This window comes from Mobula birostris, chromosome 13, assembly GCF_030028105.1.
Source record: "Mobula birostris isolate sMobBir1 chromosome 13, sMobBir1.hap1, whole genome shotgun sequence".
NCBI classification, from domain to species: Eukaryota; Metazoa; Chordata; class Chondrichthyes; order Myliobatiformes; family Myliobatidae; genus Mobula; species Mobula birostris.
This window is the reverse complement of record NC_092382.1, coordinates 27,265,697-27,284,880: the sequence shown is the minus strand read 5'-3', so window position 1 is coordinate 27,284,880 and position 19,184 is coordinate 27,265,697. Positions and strand designations below refer to the sequence as shown.

Genomic DNA, 19,184 nt, shown 5'->3' with positions numbered 1-19,184 from the left:
CACTTTCAATAAACTAAAATCCCTGGCGTCATATCCATGTTCGTCAGTGCACTACTCACTACCCTGACTTTCACTGTGTAATTCCTTCTCTGATCTGTCCTTCCAAAGTGTAACACGTTTTTGTGTCTGTTTCAGATTGTGTTCGGCGACGTGCTGCACAAAAACCCCGTCTTTAGGATCCAGAGAGAAATTTGCTGTCCAATAGGTGTTCGATAATGTCTTTAATTTCCCCCATTTTCCTTCACAGGTCCGAGCTCAGTGATCACCGAGCTCCTGGCAAGCTGTGACGATTTCCAGCTGCTGCTGTTGATGGATTTCTACCAGGACAGGCTGGAGCAGGCGATGCTCCCGGATCCCAGTACAGATCCCTGGTGGCCGCTCAATGCTCACAGCGAGTGGAGCAGTTCACAGTTCTCTGACGCTGGAATAAACGAGTTTAAATGGAAATACGGCAGGAACTTTAGTTTCGGGAAGACTGTACCGTGTGACGGCAGGATGTCAGCGAGGACTGGGACATCATCAGTGGTGAACGGAGTGAGCCTGGCGTTAACGGCCGAGAATCAGTTCAGTGGAGAGGAACATCGGGTGAGTGGGAGGGAGAACGTGTTTGAATTTTCGCACATCACAGCACTGATGGGTGTCGGAACTCTGATTAATAGGGATATCAAAGCATAAGAACAAATCACAAATAAATATATATAATTGTTAAAAATGTTAATCTCAAGCAATGATTGAAAAGGTTGTAAATACCTCTGGCGGCGGCTCAATGATCAGAGCGAGGGGAGTATCTCACAATTCTGAGGTTGCAATAAACGAGTTTAAATGGAAGTACGGCAGAAACTTTTATCTCGGGAGGACTGTACAGTGTGACGGCAGGATGTCCGTGAGAACTGGGGCGTCATCAGTGGGTGCCACAGGAGCTGGAGTGTGTTCTGTTCTGGGTGATGATAATTGTGTTACAATCTGTAACTGCAAGGCTTATTGAGAAAGTAAGGAGGCATGGGATCCAAGGGGACATTGCTTTGTGGATCCAGAACTGACTTGCCCACAGAAGGCAAAGAGTTGATGTAGAAGGGTCATATTCTGCATGGAGCTCGGTCACCAGTGGAGTGCCTCAGGGACCAGTTCTGGGACCCTAACTCTTCGTGATTTTCATAAATCACCTGGACGAGGAAGTGGAGGGATGCGTTCATAAGTTTGCTGATGACACAAAGGTTGAAGGTGTTGTAGGTAGTGTGGAGGGCTATCAGAGGTTACAGCGGGACATTGCTCGGATGCAGAACTGAGTTAGAAGTGGCGGATGGAGTTCAACCCAGATAAGTGTGAAGTGGTTCATTTTGGTAGGTCAAATATGATGGCAGAATATAATATTAAAACATAGAACATAGAATAGTACAGCATATTACAGGCCCTTCGGCCCACAATGTTGTGCCGACCCTCAAACCCTGCCTCCCATATAAGCCCCCACCTTAAATTCCTCCATATACCTGTCTAGTAATTCTTAAACTTCACTAGTGTATCTGCCTCCACTACTGACTCAGGCAGTACATTCCACACACCAAACACTCTCTGTAAAAAAACTTCCTCTAATATCCCCCTTGAACTCCCCACCCCTTACCTTAAAGCCATGTCCTCTTGTATTGAGCAGTGGTGCCCTGGGGAAGAGGCACTGGCTATCCACTCTATCTGTTCCTCTTATTATCTTGTACACCTCTATCATGTCTCCTCTCATCCTCCTTCTCTCCAAAGAGTAAAGCCCTGGCTCCCTTAATCTCTGATCATAATGCATACTCTCTAAACCAGGCAGCATCCTGGTAAGTCTCCTCTGTACTCTTTCCAATGCTTCCACATCCTTCCTATAGTGAGGTGACCAGAACTGGACACAGTACTCCAAGTGTGGCCTAACCAGAATTTTATAGAGCTGCATCATTACATCGCGACTCTTAAACGCTATCCCTCGACTTATGAAAGCTAACACCCCATAAGCTTTCTTAACTGCCCTATCTACCTGTGAGGCAACTTTCAGGGATCTGTAGCCCTGTATCCCCAATTAATTGTAAGACACTTGGCAGTGTGGAGGATCAGAGGGATTTTGAGGTCTGAGTCCACAGAACACTCAGAGCAGCTGCGCAGGTTGACTCTGTGATTAAGAAGGCATACGGCGTTTTGGCCTTCATCAATCGTGGAATTGAATTTAGGAGCTGAGAGGTAACGTTGCAACTATATAGGACCCCAGTCAGACCCCACTTGAAGTACTGTGCTCAGTTCTGGTCACCTCACTACAGGAAGGATGGGGAAGCCATAGAAAGGGTGCGGAGGAGATTTACAAGGATGTTGCCTGGATTGGGGAGCATGCCTTATGAGAATAGGTTGAGTGAACTCGGCCTTTTCTCCTTGGAGTGAAGGAGGATGAGAGGTGACCTGATAGAGGTGTATAAGATGATGAGAGGCATTGATCGTGTGGAGAGTCAGATGCTTTCTTCCCAGAGCTGAAATGGTTGCTACAAGAGGACACAGGTTTAAGTTGCTGGGAAGTAGGTACAGATAAGATGTCAGGGGTACATTTCTTTTACGAAGAGAGTGGTGAGTGCGTGGAATAGGCTGCCGGCAACGGTGGTGGAGGCGGATACGACAGGGTCTTTTAAGAGACAGTTGGATAGTTACATAGAGCTTAGAAAGACAGAGGGCTATAGGTAAGCCTAGTAATTTCGAAGGTAGGGACATGTTCGATACAACTTTGTGAGCCAAAGGGCCTGTGTTGTGCTGTAGGTTTTCTATGTTTCTATGCAAACAGTGTGAATCTGGGAATACTGCCATGTTGTAATGTGTAATCACTGAATAAACCTCCACTGGAAAAGGCAAAGGAAAGGCATCAGGTGTCAGCCGGTAATCCGCTGTAACTTTGGACACTGGCGGACTGAGGAGATGAATCACATCTTCTTTTCTGCGACTGTTCACTCTGTTATAAAAACCTTCTGACTTCTTTCTTCCTCTGTGATCGTTACTTGTCTGGTTTCTGTTTTACACCGTCAAATCCGATGAGGAATTATTTATGGATTTGGAGCCACGTCAAAGAAGCGGTCACAGACTAGCCAGGATCTCATTGAAACATAGAAACATAGAAAATAGATGCAGGAGTAGGCCATTCGGCCCTTCGAGCCTGCAACACCATTCAGTATGATCATGGCTGATCATCCAACTCAGAACCCTGTACCTGCCTTCTCTCCATACCCCCTGATCCCCTTAACCGCAAGGGCCATATCTAACTCCCTCTTAAATATAGCCAATGAACTGGCCTCAATTGTTTCCTGTGGCAGAGAATTCCACAGATTCACCTTTCTCTGTGTGAAGATGTTTTTCCTCATGTCGGTCCTAAAAGGCTTCCCCTTTATCCTCAAACTGTGACCCCTCGTTTTGGACTTCTCCAACACAGGGAACAATCTTCCTGCATCTAGCCTGTCCAATCCCTTTAGGATTTTATACATTTCAATAAGATCCCCCCGCCCCCACAATCTTCTAAATTCCAGCGAGTATAAGCCTAGTCGATCCAGTCTTTCATCATATGAAAGTCCTGCCTTCCCAGGAATCAATCGGGTGAACCTTCTTTGTACTCCCTCTATGGCAAGAATGTCTTTCCTCAGATTAGGGAACCAAAACTGCACACAATACTCCAGGTGTGGTCTCACCAAGGCCTTGTACAACTGCAGTAGTACCTCCCTGCTCCTGTACTCGAATCCTCTCGCTATAAATGCCAGCATTCCATTCTCCTTTTTCACCGCCTGCTGTACCTGCATGCCCACTTTCAATAAGTGGTGCACAATGACACCCAGGTCTCGTTGCACCTCCCCTTATCTAATCGGCCAGCATTCAGATGATAATCTGTTTTCCTGTTCTTGCCACCAAAGTGGATCACCTCACATTTATCCACATTAAATTGCATCTGCCATGAATTTGCCCACTCACCCAACCTATCCAAGTCACCCTCCATCCTCTTAGCATCCTCCTCACAGCTAACACTGCCACCCAGCTTCTTGTCATCTGCAAACTTGGAGATGCTGCATTTAATTCCCTCATCCAAGTCATTAATATATATTGTAAACAACTGGGGTCCCAGCCCTGAGCCTTACGGTACCCCACTAGTCACTGCCTGCCATTCTGAAAAGGTCCCGTTTATTCCCACTCTTTGCTTCCTGTCTGCCAACCAATTCTCTATCCACATCAATACCATACCCCGAATACTGTGTGCTTTAAGTTTGCACAATAATCTCCTGTGTAGGACCTTGTTAAAAGCCTTTTGAAAATCCAAATATACCACATCCACTGGTTCTCCCCTGTCCACTCTACTAGTTACATCCTTAAAAAATTCTATGAGATTCGTCAGACATGATTTTCCTTTCACAAATCCATGCTGACTTTGTCCGATGATTTCACCGCTTTCCAAATGTACTGTTATCGCATCTTTGATAACTGACTCCAGCATTTTCCCCGCCGCTGATGTCAGGCTAACCTGTCTATAATTCCGCGGTTTCTCTCTCCCTCCTTTTTTAAAAAGTGGGGTTGCATTAGCCACCCTCCATCCTCAGGAACTAATCCAGAATCTAAAGAGTTTTGAAAAATTATCACTAACGCATCCACTATTTCTTGGGCTGCTTCTTTCTGCACTCTGGGATGCAGACCATCTGGCCCTGGGGATTTATCTGCCTTTAATACCTTCAATTTACCTAACACCACATCTCTACTAACATGTATTTCCCTCAGTTCCTCCATCTCTCTAGACCCTCGGACCTTACTATTTCCGGAAGATTATTTATGTCCTCCTTAGTGAAGACAGAACCAAAGTAGTTATTCAATTGGTCTGCCATGTCCTTGTTCCCCATGACAAATTCACCTGTTTCGGACTGTAAGGGACCTACATTTGTCTTAATCAATCTTTTTCCTTTCACATATCTATTAAAGCTTTTACAGTCAGTTTTTATGTTCCCTGCCAGTTTTCTCTCATAATCTTTTTTCCCCCTGTCCTAATTAACCCTTTGTCCTCCTCTGCTGGACTCTGAATTTCTCCCAGTCCTCAGGTGTGCCGCTTTTTCTGGCTAATTTGTATGCTTCTTCTTTGGAATTGATACTATCCTTAATTTCCATTGTCAGCCACAGGTGCACTACCTTCCTTGATTTATTCTTTTGCCAAACTGGGATGAACAATTGTTGTAGTTCATCCATGCGACCTTTAAATGCTTGCCATTGCATATCCACCGTCAACCCTTTAAGTATCATTTGCCAGTCTATCTTAGCTAATTCACGTCTCATACCTTCAAAGTTACTCTTACCCAAGGGGCCTCGCACAATAAGATTGCAATCTAACTCTTCCTCATTGCTCAACACCCAGTCTAGAATGGCCTGCTCTCTAGTTGGTTCCTCGACATGTTGGTTCAGAAAACCATCCCGCAGACGTTCCAAGAAATCCTCTTCCTCAGCACCCTTACCAATTTGGGTCACCCAATCTATATGTAGATTGAAGTATCCCATTATAACTGCTGTTCCTTTATTGCACATATTTCTAAATTCCTGTTTAATGCCATCTCCAAACTCACTACTACTGTTAGGTGGCCTGTACACAACTCCCACCAGCGTTTTCTGCCCCTTAGTGTTATGCAGCACTACCCATATCGATTCCACATCCTCCAGGTTAATGTCCTTCCTTTCTATGGTGTTAATCTCCTCTCTAACCAGCAACGCTACCCCACCTCCTTTTCTTTCACGTCTATCCCTCCTGAATATTGAATATCCCCAATGTTAATTTGGTGGAGCAGATTCACTGTGAATGTGCCTCCATGTGCTCTGCACTCAGAATGTACAGTCCATGTCCAGACAGGATCAGCACCCGTCCGGGTGACTGCTCAGTGTGATCCCGTTACAGAGCACATCATTTATTTCTCATTCTCTGTGTGAATCTGTCAGTCCCCAATAAGTTCACTGTTACTCTTCACAGAAAATCTCTGATCTTGCTGATAAGGGAGAGCGGGCAGACAGTTCTAAACTCCTCCTGAGCCTGGTGATGGAGAAAGGCTCCCGCGCCTGGAGGGTGATGTGGGAAACGGTTGTGAAAATGCGGAATTGTGTCCCAACGTTTGACGAAATACTGAAGGAAATACAGGAATATGGTGAGAAAATATCAGAGATTAATTTAAATTTTGGATCGCATCACAGCACACTTTACAATTTTACAAAAATGATTTCCTCAATTTGTTTAAATTTAATCAGGTTGTGATCCTTCCCATCGGCCAAGTCCCGCTCAACTTTCACTAAAGGGTCTCAATGAGCTGAACGGTAAGTGAACGTGCATTGAACATTGCAGAGTATAACACAGGAATAAGCCATTAGGCATATCATATTGTGCCAAACCAGCTAAGAAGTAAATCAAATGTACCCAAACTCTAATCTCTCCTTCCTACACCATGTCCATATGCACCTATCCTCCTTACATCCATTTGCCTGTCCAAACGTCTCTTAAAAGCTTCTAATAGTTTGCCTCTATCAGCTTATAAGGCAGTGCATTCCAGGCAGCCACAACTCTCTGATTTAAAAAAAAAAGCTATCCCTCACATCCCCTTCATTCTACACCCTCTCACCTTCAATATATTCCCTCTGGTAATAAACACTTCAACTGTGGAAGACCGATTCTCTCTCTCCAATCTATCTAAGCCTCTCATAATGTTGTCAACCTGTGTTAGAGCTCCCCTTGGCCTCCGATGGTCCAGAGAAAACAACCAATTTTTTCTCCAGCCTCTCGTGATAGCACATACCCTCTAAACCAGGCAGCTGTCTGAAGCCTCAACACCCCTCCGGTAGTGGGGTGATCGGAACGGTACGCAATGGCCCACATGTGGCCGAAGGAGAGTTTCTAAAATTGAAACTTGACGCCTGTTTCCACCAACGGTTGTAAATTGACTTAGGTAATGTTAAGTATCTCAAACCGTTCAAACTGTCTCGGTTCATCACTGCGTGTCAGGTTTCTGAGGCACCATTTGCCCGTTGAGGGCAAGTTTCTGAAGTAGCTAATCGCAGGTGTAATTACTGAGAACTGAATGCTTCCAAAGCTGATCCAAGATGGAACTGCACACAATAATCCAAATTAGACCTTGCGAATGACCCATTAAACTCCAACATAACATGCCAATTACTCTACTCAGCCGAGAAGAGATAATCTGCAGATTCCGGTAATCTAAGCAATGCACACAAACTGCTGGAGGAACTCAGGGGGTTAGGCAGCAGCTGTGGGAATCAACGTTTCGGGAAGCGTCCCGGCCTACAAAGTCGGCTGTATACACATTTCCTTAGTTGCTGACTGCCTGCTGAAATTCTCCAGCACCTTGTGTGTCTATCCTCAACAGTTAGATTTATAACATCAAATGTATCAAAGCTTTCTTTACGACCCTTTCTCCACATGACATTACTTTGAATTTAATTAAATTCCTTTGTGCTGTATCTACTTTCCTCACTGCACTGTTCAGTGCCCCGTCCCTCGCTGTGTAATTCCTTCCCTGACTTGTCCTTCCAAATTGTAACACATTTGTGTGCCTATTTTGGATTGTATTTGGTCACCTGCTGCACAGACACCCCGTCTTTAGGTTCCAGAGAGAAATTTTCTGCCCAGTAGGTGTTGGGAAATGTCTTTAATTTTCTCCATTTTGCGTCACAGTTCGGAGCTCAGTGATCACCGAGCTCCTGGCAAGCTGGGACGATTCCCAACTGCTGCAGCTGACGGATTTCTACTGGGACAGGCTGGAGCAGGCGGTGGAAGGAGGGGTGCACGGAGTGAGCCTGGTGTTAACGGCCGAGAATCAGTTCAGTGGAGAGGAACATCGGGTGAGTGGGAGGGAGAATGGGTTTGAATTTTCACACGTCACAGGACTGATGGGTGTCTGAACTCTGACTCATTGGATAATAAAGCATAAAAACATTTCACAAATGTATATAATTCTTAAAACTGTAAATGAGAAGCAATGATACCCCCAGAGGCAGCTGAATGTTCAGAGCGAGAGGAGCAGATAACAATTGAATGAGGTTGCAATAAATGTATTTAGATGGAAATAGAAACATAGAAAACATAGAAAGCCTACGGCAGAATACAGGCCCTTCTGCCCACAAACTTGTGCCGAACAGGTCCCTACCTTAGAAATTACTAAGGTTACCCATAGCCCTCTATTTTTCAAAGCTCCATGTACCTATCCAGAAGACTCTTAAAAGACCCTATCATATCCGCCTCCACCACCGTTGTTGGCAGCCCACTCCACGCACTCACCACTCTCTGTGTTTAAAAAAAACTTACCGCTGACATCTCATCTGTACCTACTCCCCAGCACCTTAAACCTGTGCCCTCTTGTGGCAGCCATTTCAGCCCAGGGAAAAATCCTCTGACTATCCACACGATCAATGCTTCACATCATCTTATACGCCTTCATCAGGTTGACTCTCATCCTCCGTCGCTCCAAGGAGAAAAGGCCGGGTTCACTCAACCTGCTCTCATAAGGCATGCTCCCCAATCCAGGCAACATCCTTGTAAATGAGGCCACCAGATCAGAGCACTGTACACCAAGTGGTGTCTGACCAGGGTCCTATATGGCTGCAACATTACCTCTCGAATCCTAAATTCAAGTCCACAATTGATGAAGGCCAATATACCGTATGCCTTCTTAACCACATGGACAACATGCGCAGATGCTTTGAGCGCCCTATAGACTCGGACCCCAAGATCCCTCTGGTTCTCCACACTACCAAGAGCCAACATATTTGACCAACCAAAATGAACCACTTCACACTTACCTGGGTTGAACACCATCTGCCAATTCTCAGCCCAGTTTTGCATCCTATCAATGTCCCGCTGTAACCTCCACACTATCCACAACACCACCAACCTTTGTGTCATTAAATATGGTAGGAACTTTTATTTTGGGAAGACCGTGCAGCGTGACGGCAGGATGTCAGTGAGAACCGGGACATCATCAGTGGGTGCCACAGGAGCTGGAGTGTGTTCTGTTCTGGGTGGAGATCACTCTGTTACAATCTGTAACTGTAAACAGTGTGAATCGGGGAATACTGTCATGTTGTAATGTGTAATCGCTGAATAAACCTCCACTGGAAAAGGCAAAGGAAAGGAATTATGTGTCAGCCGGTAATCCGCTGTATTGTTGGACACTGGCGGACTGAGGAGATGAATCACATCATCTTTTCTGCAATTTATCTGAGACTGTTCACTCTGTTATAAAAACTTTCCTGACTTCTTTATTCCTCTGTGATCGTTATTTTCTGATTTCTGTGTTACACCGTCAAATCTGGTGAGGAATTATTTATGGATTTGGAGCCAGGTCAATGAAGCGGTCACAGACCAGCCAGGATCTCATTGACTGGTGGACCAGGTTCACGGTGAATGTCCCTCCGTGTGCTCTGCACTCAGAATGTACAGTCCGTGCCCAGACAGGATCAGCACCCGTCCGGGTGACTGCTCAGTGTGATCCCGTTACAGAGCACATCACTTACTTCTCATTCTCTGTGTGAATCTGTCAGACCCCAATATGTTCACTGTTACTCTTCACAGAAAATCTCTGATCTCGCTGATAAGGGAGAGCGGGCGGACAGTTCTAAACTCCTCCTGAGCCTGGTGATGGAGAAAGGCTCCCGCGCCCGGAGGGTGATGTGGGACACCTTTGTGAAAATACGGAATTGTGTCCCAAATTTGGACAAAATACTGAAGGAAATACAGACATATGGTGAGATAATATCAGAGATTAATTTAAATTTGGATCGCAGCACAGCACACTTAAAAATTTTACAAAAATCATTTCCTCAATTTGTTTAAATTTAAACAGGTTGTGATCCCTCCCCTCGACCAATTCCCGCTCAACTTTTACTAGAGGTCCTCAGTAAGTTGAAAGGTAAGTGACCGTGCATTGAACATTGCAGAGTATAAGATGGGGATAAGCCATTCGGCCTATCACATTGTGCCGAACCAGCTAAGAAGTAAATCAAACATACCCAAACTCTAATCTCTCCTTCCTACACCATGTCCATATGCGTCCATCTTCCTTATATCCATGTGCCTGTCCAAACGTCTCTTAGAAGTCTCTAACAATTTGCCTCTCCCACCTTACCAGGCAGTGCATTCCAGTCATCCATGACTCTCTGATTTAAAAAAAAAACTATTCCTCACATCCCCCTTAATCCAACCCCCTCTCACCTTCACTGCAGGCCCCTAGTGATAGACATTTGAACCCCAGGAAACCGATTCTCTCTGTCCACTCTGTCTAAGCCTCTCATAATTTTGTCAACCTGTGTCAGATCCCTCGGCCTCCGATGATCCAGAGAAAGCAATTCATTTTTCTCCAGCCTCTCATGATAGCACATGCCCTCTGAACCAGACAGCATCCTGGTAAACCTCTTCTGCTCCCTCTCTAAAGACTCAACATCCCTCCGGTAGTGGGGCAATCGGAACGGTACGCAATGGCCCAGATGAGGCTGAAGCAGAGTTCATAATGTTGAAACCTGACCTCTGTTTCCACCAACGGTGGTACTTTACGTCGGGCGGTTAAGTTGTTGAGCCACAAAGATCTGACCAGGTAAATGTTGGCACTGTGACAGAGAACACAGTGAGACACAGGGAAACGTGTTTGCTAGAGGGAGAGTTTTCAAAGGACACTTTGAGGAAAGAGGCAGAGAGCTGGCGAGTTTGACTAAAGTGGTCACACCGCTCTGGGACCTGCAACCACAGATCTCCACCGGAGTCTGGCTGGAGAAGGGGGTGATCCAGAGAATAGAAAAATAAACGCACCAAAAAGTCAAAACCTTCTCTTGCCAGCCACTGCCCCCTCCTGAACAGCCTCATCCTTAACCATTTTCTAAACTCCCCCAGTTCCTGCAGATTATCCTTTCTTAGAGTTGGGCGTCCGCTGAAGTTCCAGTCACAGAACAGTAATAATAGCATCACTTTAATTAGAAAAGCAGGTAACATCCCAACCGGTCTGTTCAACCACAGAGCAGCATATGAACACCGCTGTGTTCACATCTGCACTCCCCAGTACAAACACTGTTACAGTGTTAGAGAGGGTGAGATTGGGGGACAAATTCCTCAGCTCAGTCCACAGAAGCTGAAATTCATGACTGCCGGTGTTGTGTGATGGACACTGTGGAAGGGTCAAAGATGGGAATTAGGACAGAGAAACCGAGCGTTGTGGGATCGCGGCATGGAAGGTGCTAAGAACTGAAAATGTCTATAAATAATATTGCAATTAGTTGAATTGTGACCGTCTGGATGGGAAGCTCACTGCATCCATAAGCCCATCATGTCAGTGAAAATAGAGCCCGGGGCAGTGCATGAGCTCAGAGATTGTGAGGCTTCATCATTGCAGACTGAGTTGGATCACTCAACTGCATATTTAACAGAGGAGAGAGCGTAGGAAAGACAAATATCACAAAATTTATTAATATTGCATCAGCGCATGTTTTAACTGATTATTCGAAGCACTTAACAGAAATATAAGGAATCTCGGCCAGAACGCTGGTTCAGTCTCTCTCATTTACAATAACAAATCCCAAAGATAATAATTTAAATATGGGATCAGAGACAGACGAATCAGGAAGTTTACAAACTACTAACGTCTCTGTCACCTCTGTTAAAGCTGTTCTAGTCCACATCCGGTCAATGAAACCCCTCAGTTTCCCTGCACCATTGATTTGGTAAATCGCTACAAGATTCTTCTTCACTATTCCTCATGTTGTTTGCCGAGGGAACAGACACGACAGTGAAATTCCCACAACCATTTCTGAATACGAAACAGATACACTCCTTGATTATTGAAGAGCATCATACCTACCACTGTCACATTCTCTAAAGTAAATATGTACACAATCAATGTTTTCCTATGCTCCCAATCACAGCCAAATACATTGAATGGAGACCCACACACGCCTGACAGGGTCCTGTCACATTGTGAGACACCACACAACCAGGGCAGGGTCCAGGCACATTATGAGTCCCTACACATCGCTGGCAGAGTCCTGGCACATTGTGAGACCCCACGTGACTCTGACAGGGTACTGACACACTGTGAGACCCCACACACCCCTGACACGGTCCTGACATACTGTGAGACCCCACACACCCTTGACAGGGTCCTGACACATTATGAGACCTCACATACCACTGACAGGTTCCTGACACACTATGAGACCCCACACACCTCTGACACGGTCCTGACATACTGTGAGATGCCACACACCCCTGACAGGGTTCTGACATACTGAGACTACACACACCCCTGACAGTGTCCTGACACACTGTGAGACTACACACACCCCTGACAGGGTCCTGGCACACTGTGAGACCCCACACACCCTTGACAGGGTCCTGACACATTATCAGACCTCGCATACCACTGACAGGTTCCTGACACACTATGAGACCCCACACACCTCTGACACGGTCCTGACACACTGTGAGATGCCACACACCCTTGACAGGGTTCTGACATACTGAGACTACACACACCCCTGACAGTGTCCTGACACACTGTGAGACTACACACACCCCTGACAGGGTCCTGGCACACTGTGAGACCCCACACACCCTTGACAGGGTCCTGACACATTATCAGACCTCGCATACCACTGACAGGTTCCTGACACACTATGAGACCCCACACACCTCTGACACGGTCCTGACACACTGTGAGATGCCACACACCCTTGACAGGGTTCTGACATACTGAGACTACACACACCCCTGACAGTGTCCTGACACACTGTGAGACCACACACACCCTTGACAGGGTTCTGACATACTGAGACTACACACACCCCTGACAGGGTCCTGACACACTGTGAGACTACACACACCCCTGACAGTGTCCTGACACACTGTGAGACCACACACACCCCTGGCAGGGTCCTGGCACACTGTGAGACCCCACACACCCTTGACAGGGTCCTGACACACTGTGAGATCTCACACACCCCTAACAGGGTTTCTGACTCACTGTGAGACCAGATCTTATCAGGGAGATTAATGCAAATGTACCCTTAGGAGGCAGCTAGGGACTGTATAAAGGAAATAGAAACAGTATATAACGTAGCGAAAGTGAGTGGGAAGTTAGTTAATTGGGAAGCTTTTAAAATCTAACAAAAGGCAACAAAAAGCATAAAGGAGGGATGAAGGCAAATGAATTGAAATTATAGACTAACACACATAGAATGATGGAGAAACCCAACAGACCAGGAAACATCTATGGTGAAAGTACAGTCAACGTTTCGGGTCGAGAACATTCTTTTGCATAACTGTGGCGGACTGGAAGTCTCTACAAAGGCCAGCCAAAACTGCCCAACGCATCACCAGCACCCCTAGCCTTCCTTCCATCAGGCACGTATATACAGGAAGGCTTCAGAAAATGGCCAGCAGCATCAGGAATGATCCCACCTATCCCGCCTATGGGCTGTTTGCCCCTCTCCCACGAGGCTCCTGTCTGAACCACTTGAAGTCAGAGTGGCTCCTGTATCATAGGTATCTACATTGATTGTGTTTTTCATTGCGTTCTTAGTTTGAGTTTTTGGTGCTGCATCAGATCCGGAATAACAACTATTTCCTTCTCCTTTATACTTGTGTATCTTCAATCTTGAATCTGTTGAGCATTTGCAACACACACTCCTTAAGAGACACGAGACTGCAGATCTGCCGTCTCAAGCCATTTTCTGGAGGAATTCAGTGACCTGAGCAGCATCTGTGATGATGGAATGATGGAACGGGGAGGGGGGGAGGCGGAATTGTCTGCGTTTTGTGTCAAAATGCTGACTATCTCAATCTCCTGAACAAGACACGGACATTTTCTCCCCCAACCGCCCCTCCCTCCACCCCCCAATGTGCACGTGCTGATCAGCAAAGCAACTTCTTTGCATTTTGAATCAGTGACCCTGGGAGGGAAAGCTGTGATTCCCTGATCTGTTCCTTTGACAGAATGCCCATTTTCCTTTTCTCCATCTCCATCCGCTACATCAACACTGGGGATTAAAAGTTTCTTCCACAGGAACCATCATGTCTGTGGCGGTACTTGGGTTTGTCCAGTACGGGACAGTCGGGGGTCAGTAAACTACCAAGAAAAATAAAACGTTCACAGCACAATTAATGTGGAAATGTGATGATCTGGTGTTTATCAAGATCGCGCCTCTCTGTCTAGTTTGGGGTCTGTTAATCAAAATTTACTTCACTGTACGAACATCCATTGATTAATGCAATTAATGCAATAGTGTTGAGCTAACTCTTGCGTACTTAAATACTTAATTCTGAGTTGAGGCATCTAACAGTTTGTCCACTGTCTGTTCCCATGGAAGATGTTCAACAGAAGCACAAGGAGACTCTGCGGGCACAAACTGAAACACTGAGAGTGAACACGATCCTGATGAGGGAGAAGGTGAAGGTTTTCCAGCTGGTTGATCGATACGCTGAGCTCACGGTCATTTCTACTGTTCGAGATCGGACACTGGTGGAACATGAGCTGCTGGCAAGAGGCAGAGACCACGAGGAGTGGAGAGTGAAACATCTCCGCAGAGAGCTGGAGAAACTCCGGACAGATCGGTTGTTCCAGAGCAGCTTTTCCCGGAGTAACTCCAAATCTGGGAGTTCAGCAGCAGTGGCTGGAGTTGCGGGGATTGGAAAAACAACAATGGTTCAAAAGATTGTTTATGACTGGGCCACAGGGAAAATATACCAACAATTCCAGTTTGTCTTCAGTTTCAAGTTCCGGGATTTAAACTCTATTAACTGCAGAATAAACCTGAGGGAACTGATTCTGGATCAGTATCCTCACTTTGGGAATTTACTCAGAGAGGTCTGGAAGAACCCAGAGGGATTGCTGTTTATATTGGATGGTTTGGATGAATTCAAACACAGAATCGATTTTGCTGACAGTCGGAGAGATACAGAACCCAAGCACCAGTGCTCAGATCCAGAGTGGTGGTGTGAAGTGTCTGACATTGTGTACGGTTTAATCCAGGGCAAGCTGCTCCCAGGGTGTTCAGTGCTGGTGACCACCCGCCCCACTGCGTTACATTTATTGGAAAAGGCTGATATCTGTGTCTGGGCTGAAATCCTGGGATTTTCTGGTGAGGAACGGAAGGAATATTTCATCAGGCATTTTGAAGATCAGACAGTGGCAGCAGCTGTTTTCAAACACGTGAAGGAGAACGAGATCCTGTACACCATGAGCTACAACCCCTCCTACTGCTGGATCCTCGTTCTGGCACTGGGCCCCTTCTTCACACAAAAAGTCAGGGACCCGCAGCGAGTTCCCAAGACCATCACCCAACTGTATTCCTACTATATTTACAACGTCCTGAAAAACCACGGCCGTGAGATAGAGAACCCCCGTGATGTGTTACTCAGGGTTGGTCAGATGGCCTTCAGAGGAGTGTTCGATAAGAAGATTGTGTTTACAGATGGAGATTTGATCAACTACAATCTGCAGCCTTCCCAGTTCCTGTCCGGGTTCCTGATGGAGCTTTTGGAGAGAGAGGATTCTGTCCGGAGTGTGGTGTACACATTCCCACACCTCACCATCCAAGAGTTTATAGCTGCAGTCTCACAATTCCTGAATCCACATCCCGGGGATATTGTGAAATTCCTCACTGAAGCCCACAGCAGGACAGATGGGCGATTTGAGGTATTTCTCCGTTTTGTTGCTGGTCTCTCCTCCCCAATGACAGCTCGGGGCCTGGAGGAGTTTCTGGGCCCATTTCCTCATCAAACAACCTGCCGGGTGATTGACTGGGTGAAGGAGGAGGTTAAACGCCAGAGTGGAAACAGCAGTGAAGCTGGTAAAAGGAGCCTCCTGAACACATTGCACTACCTGTTTGAGTCTCAGAATAGTGGACTGGCTCAGGCCGCACTGGGATCTGTGGAAACACTTTCATTCCGTGAAATGACACTGAATCCGGTTGACTGCGCGGTCCTGTCTCATGTCATCAGATTCTGTGATACAATAAAACTGCTGGACCTGTTTCGCTGCCACATTCAGTGTGAAGGAATCCAGCGGCTGGGACCCGGGCTGTACAAGTGCCAGGAGCTGAGGTATCAGAATTTATCTCTCAATCTGAACTGTGAAACTGTTCCATTGTGTTGTTTCAATGTAAGGAACTGTGACAAATGCCCAGGGTTCGGTCAGTAAATCCCCAACGACGGGACGGTTCTGTGGTTCCTTGTGAAGGGATGTTGGAGACTTCATCAGATCAGTGAACAACGACCATTGGTTTAATGGTAATAAATCACAGGAATGGCCGTGTTTCTCGCTGCCTGTGACACGTCCATCGACAATGTTCCTTCTCACTGTCACTGACACCCAGAGTGACACTGACTGCAGCAGGTGGGTCAGAGATTCACACCCCATTCCGGAGAAAGACAAACGACCGTACAGACTCTACATCCACTTCTCGGTGTTTGACGGGAGACCATCACCGGTCTGTCCCAGCTTTACAACGTCTTCCCGGTCAGAGAAAAGAGACCATTAGCGGACCATCCCAGTGAGAGGGAGAGACTTACCTCTGTGAGATTATCCTCCTTCTGCCCTTCCCCGTGTGTGACTATCACCATCAGTCCACCTGTGTGACTATGTGCACGACCCCGCCCCAGATGTCCTCTGCTGATTATGGGCTCTTCAGCATACAAGCGACCTACCTCAGCATCCGATCCTCCTAAGGGATTTCTCTTCCCCAACCCTTTCCACTTCGCCATCCCCCTTCCTCCTGTGGGATCTTTCTTCCACATCCCCGCTTCAATATGTGGAATCTTCCTTCACCATCCCCTTCCTGCCAAGGTATATCTCTTCCTCACCCCGTTTCTCCTGTCGGATGGCTGTTCCCCATCCCCCATTCTCCTGTGGGATCTCTCTTCCCCATCCCCCTTCCTCCTATGGGATCTATATTCCCTATCTCCCTTCCTCCTGTGGGATCTCTCTTCCCCATCCCTCTCCCTCCTTCAAGTTCAGTCTTCCTATCCTTTTTTCTCAGGTGGGGTCTGTGGACATTTCCCCATTGACAAATCTTCACTGTGGGACTTACTCCCCTTCAACCCTGTATCTCCCGACCCGCTCACGTCAGGAACACTTCTCTAACCATTAGGGAATGGGACAGAATATGTGGAGTTTACAGGGTCACACCGACAGACTAAATTACTGACATTCGGTGAATACCCTGGAGCTGGGCAGTGAGGGACATTGACAGTGATGGGAACTCCGATCAGTGATTTACTGAAGGGTTTAATGTTTCCTGAAATATCCGAGTGAGAGAAACTCCCTCAGACCCACGGTTTGAATCACTTTGTTCATCAGTTTGTCTGTTTGTGTTTAGACTTGGGGAGAATGAACTGGGAGATTCAGGAGTGAAACTGGTGTCTGCGGCTCTGAGGAACCCGGAGTGTAAAATACAGAAACTGGGGTAAGTACCAGACTGTGGGAGATTGTGTTTACAGTCACTGGGTGTCTGACACTGAACATTAATGTGATCAGTAATTGTGTTACTGATAAACAGTGGGGATCTGTACCGTCTTCTGTCTCTATGTGTCCTTCACACTCACTCTCTTTTATTTGCAGGCTGGACGAGGTTGGTCTCACAGATTTTGGTGCTGAGGATCTCGCGTCTGCTTTCAGTACAAACCCATCACTGACAGAGCTGGATCTGAGTGGTAATAAACTGGAAGATTCAGGAGTGAAACTGGTGTCTGCGGCTCTGAGGAACCCGGAGTGTAAAATACAGAAACTGCGGTAAAGGCCAGACTGTGGGAGTTTGTGTTTATAGTCACTGGGTGTCTGAACATAGAACATAGGACATAGAATAGTACAGCACAGCACAGGCCCTTCGGCCCACAATGTTGTGCCGACCCTCCAACCCTGCCTCCCATATAAGCCCCCAACTTAGATTCCTCCATATACCTGTCTAGTAGTCTCTTAAACTTCACTAGTGTATCTGCCTCCACCACTGACTCAGGCAGTGCATTCCACGCACCAACCACTCTCTGAGTAAAAAACCTTCCTCTAATATCCCCCTTGAACTTCTCACCCTTTACCTTAAAGCCATGTTCTCTTGTATTGAGCAGTGGTGCCCTCGGGAAGAGGCACTGGCTGTCCACTCTATCTATTCCTCATATTATCTTGTACACCTCTATCATGTCTTCTCTCATCCTCCTTCTCTCCAAAGAGTAAAGCCCTAGCTCCCTTAATCTCTGATCATAATGCATACTCTCTAAACCAGGCAGCATCCTGGTAAATCTCCTCTGTACCCTTTCCAATGCTTCCACATCCTTCCTATAGTGAGGTGACCAGAACTGGACACAGTACTCCAAGTGTGGCCTAACCAGAGTTTTATAGAGCTGCATCATTACATCGCGACTCTTAAACTCTATCCCTCGACTTATGAAAGCTAACATCCCATAAGCTTTCTTAACTACCCTATCCACCTGTGAGGCAACTTTCAGGGATCTCTGGACATGTACCCCGAGATCCATCTTCTCCTCCACACTACCAAGTATCCTGCCATTTACTTTATATTCTGCCTTGGAGTTTGTCCTTCCAAAGTGTACCACCTCATACTTCTCCGGGTTGAACTCCATCTGCCACTTCTCAGCCCACTTCTGCATCCTATCGTGTCTCTCTGCAATCTTTGACAATCCTCTACACTATCTACAACACCACCAACCTTTGTGTCTTATGGATCCTTGTCAAATGTCTTACTAAAATCCATATAAATCACATCCACTGCACTACCCTCATCTATGTGCCTGGTCACCTCCTCAAAGAACTCTATCAGGATTGTTAGACACGATCTGCCCTCACAAAGCCATGCTGACTGTCCCTGATCAGAGCATGAATCTCTAAATGCCCAGAGATCCTATCTCTTAGAATCTTTTCCAACAGCTTTCCCACCACAGACGTAAGGCTCACTGGTCTATAATTACCCGGACTATCCCTACTACCTTTTTTGAACAAGGGAACAACATTCGCCTCCCTCCAATCCTCCGGTACCATTCCCGTGGACAACGAGGACATAAAGATCCTAGCCAGAGGCTCAGCAATCTCTTCCCTCGCCTCGTGGAGAAGCCTGGGGAATATTCTGTCAGGACCCAGGGACTTACCTGTCCTAATGTATTTTAATAACTC

General features: G+C 46.5%; 1 protein-coding gene across 3 annotated transcripts in view; it reads left to right on the top strand.

Moving 5' to 3' along the window:
- LOC140208624 (NACHT, LRR and PYD domains-containing protein 3-like) overlaps positions 1-19,184 on the top strand; it is a 142,787-nt gene that overhangs the window by 118,349 nt on the left and 5,254 nt on the right. For all 3 annotated transcript variants that reach the window (XM_072277444.1, XM_072277445.1, XM_072277443.1), the window contains 9 exons: positions 248-585; positions 5,987-6,158; positions 6,259-6,324; positions 7,697-7,863; positions 9,593-9,764; positions 9,864-9,929; positions 14,371-16,105; positions 17,380-17,466; positions 17,622-17,792. In XM_072277444.1, the coding sequence (XP_072133545.1) occupies positions 248-585; positions 5,987-6,158; positions 6,259-6,324; positions 7,697-7,863; positions 9,593-9,764; positions 9,864-9,929; positions 14,371-16,105; positions 17,380-17,466; positions 17,622-17,792 (2,974 nt within the window). The remainder of the gene's footprint in view (positions 1-247; positions 586-5,986; positions 6,159-6,258; positions 6,325-7,696; positions 7,864-9,592; positions 9,765-9,863; positions 9,930-14,370; positions 16,106-17,379; positions 17,467-17,621; positions 17,793-19,184) is intronic.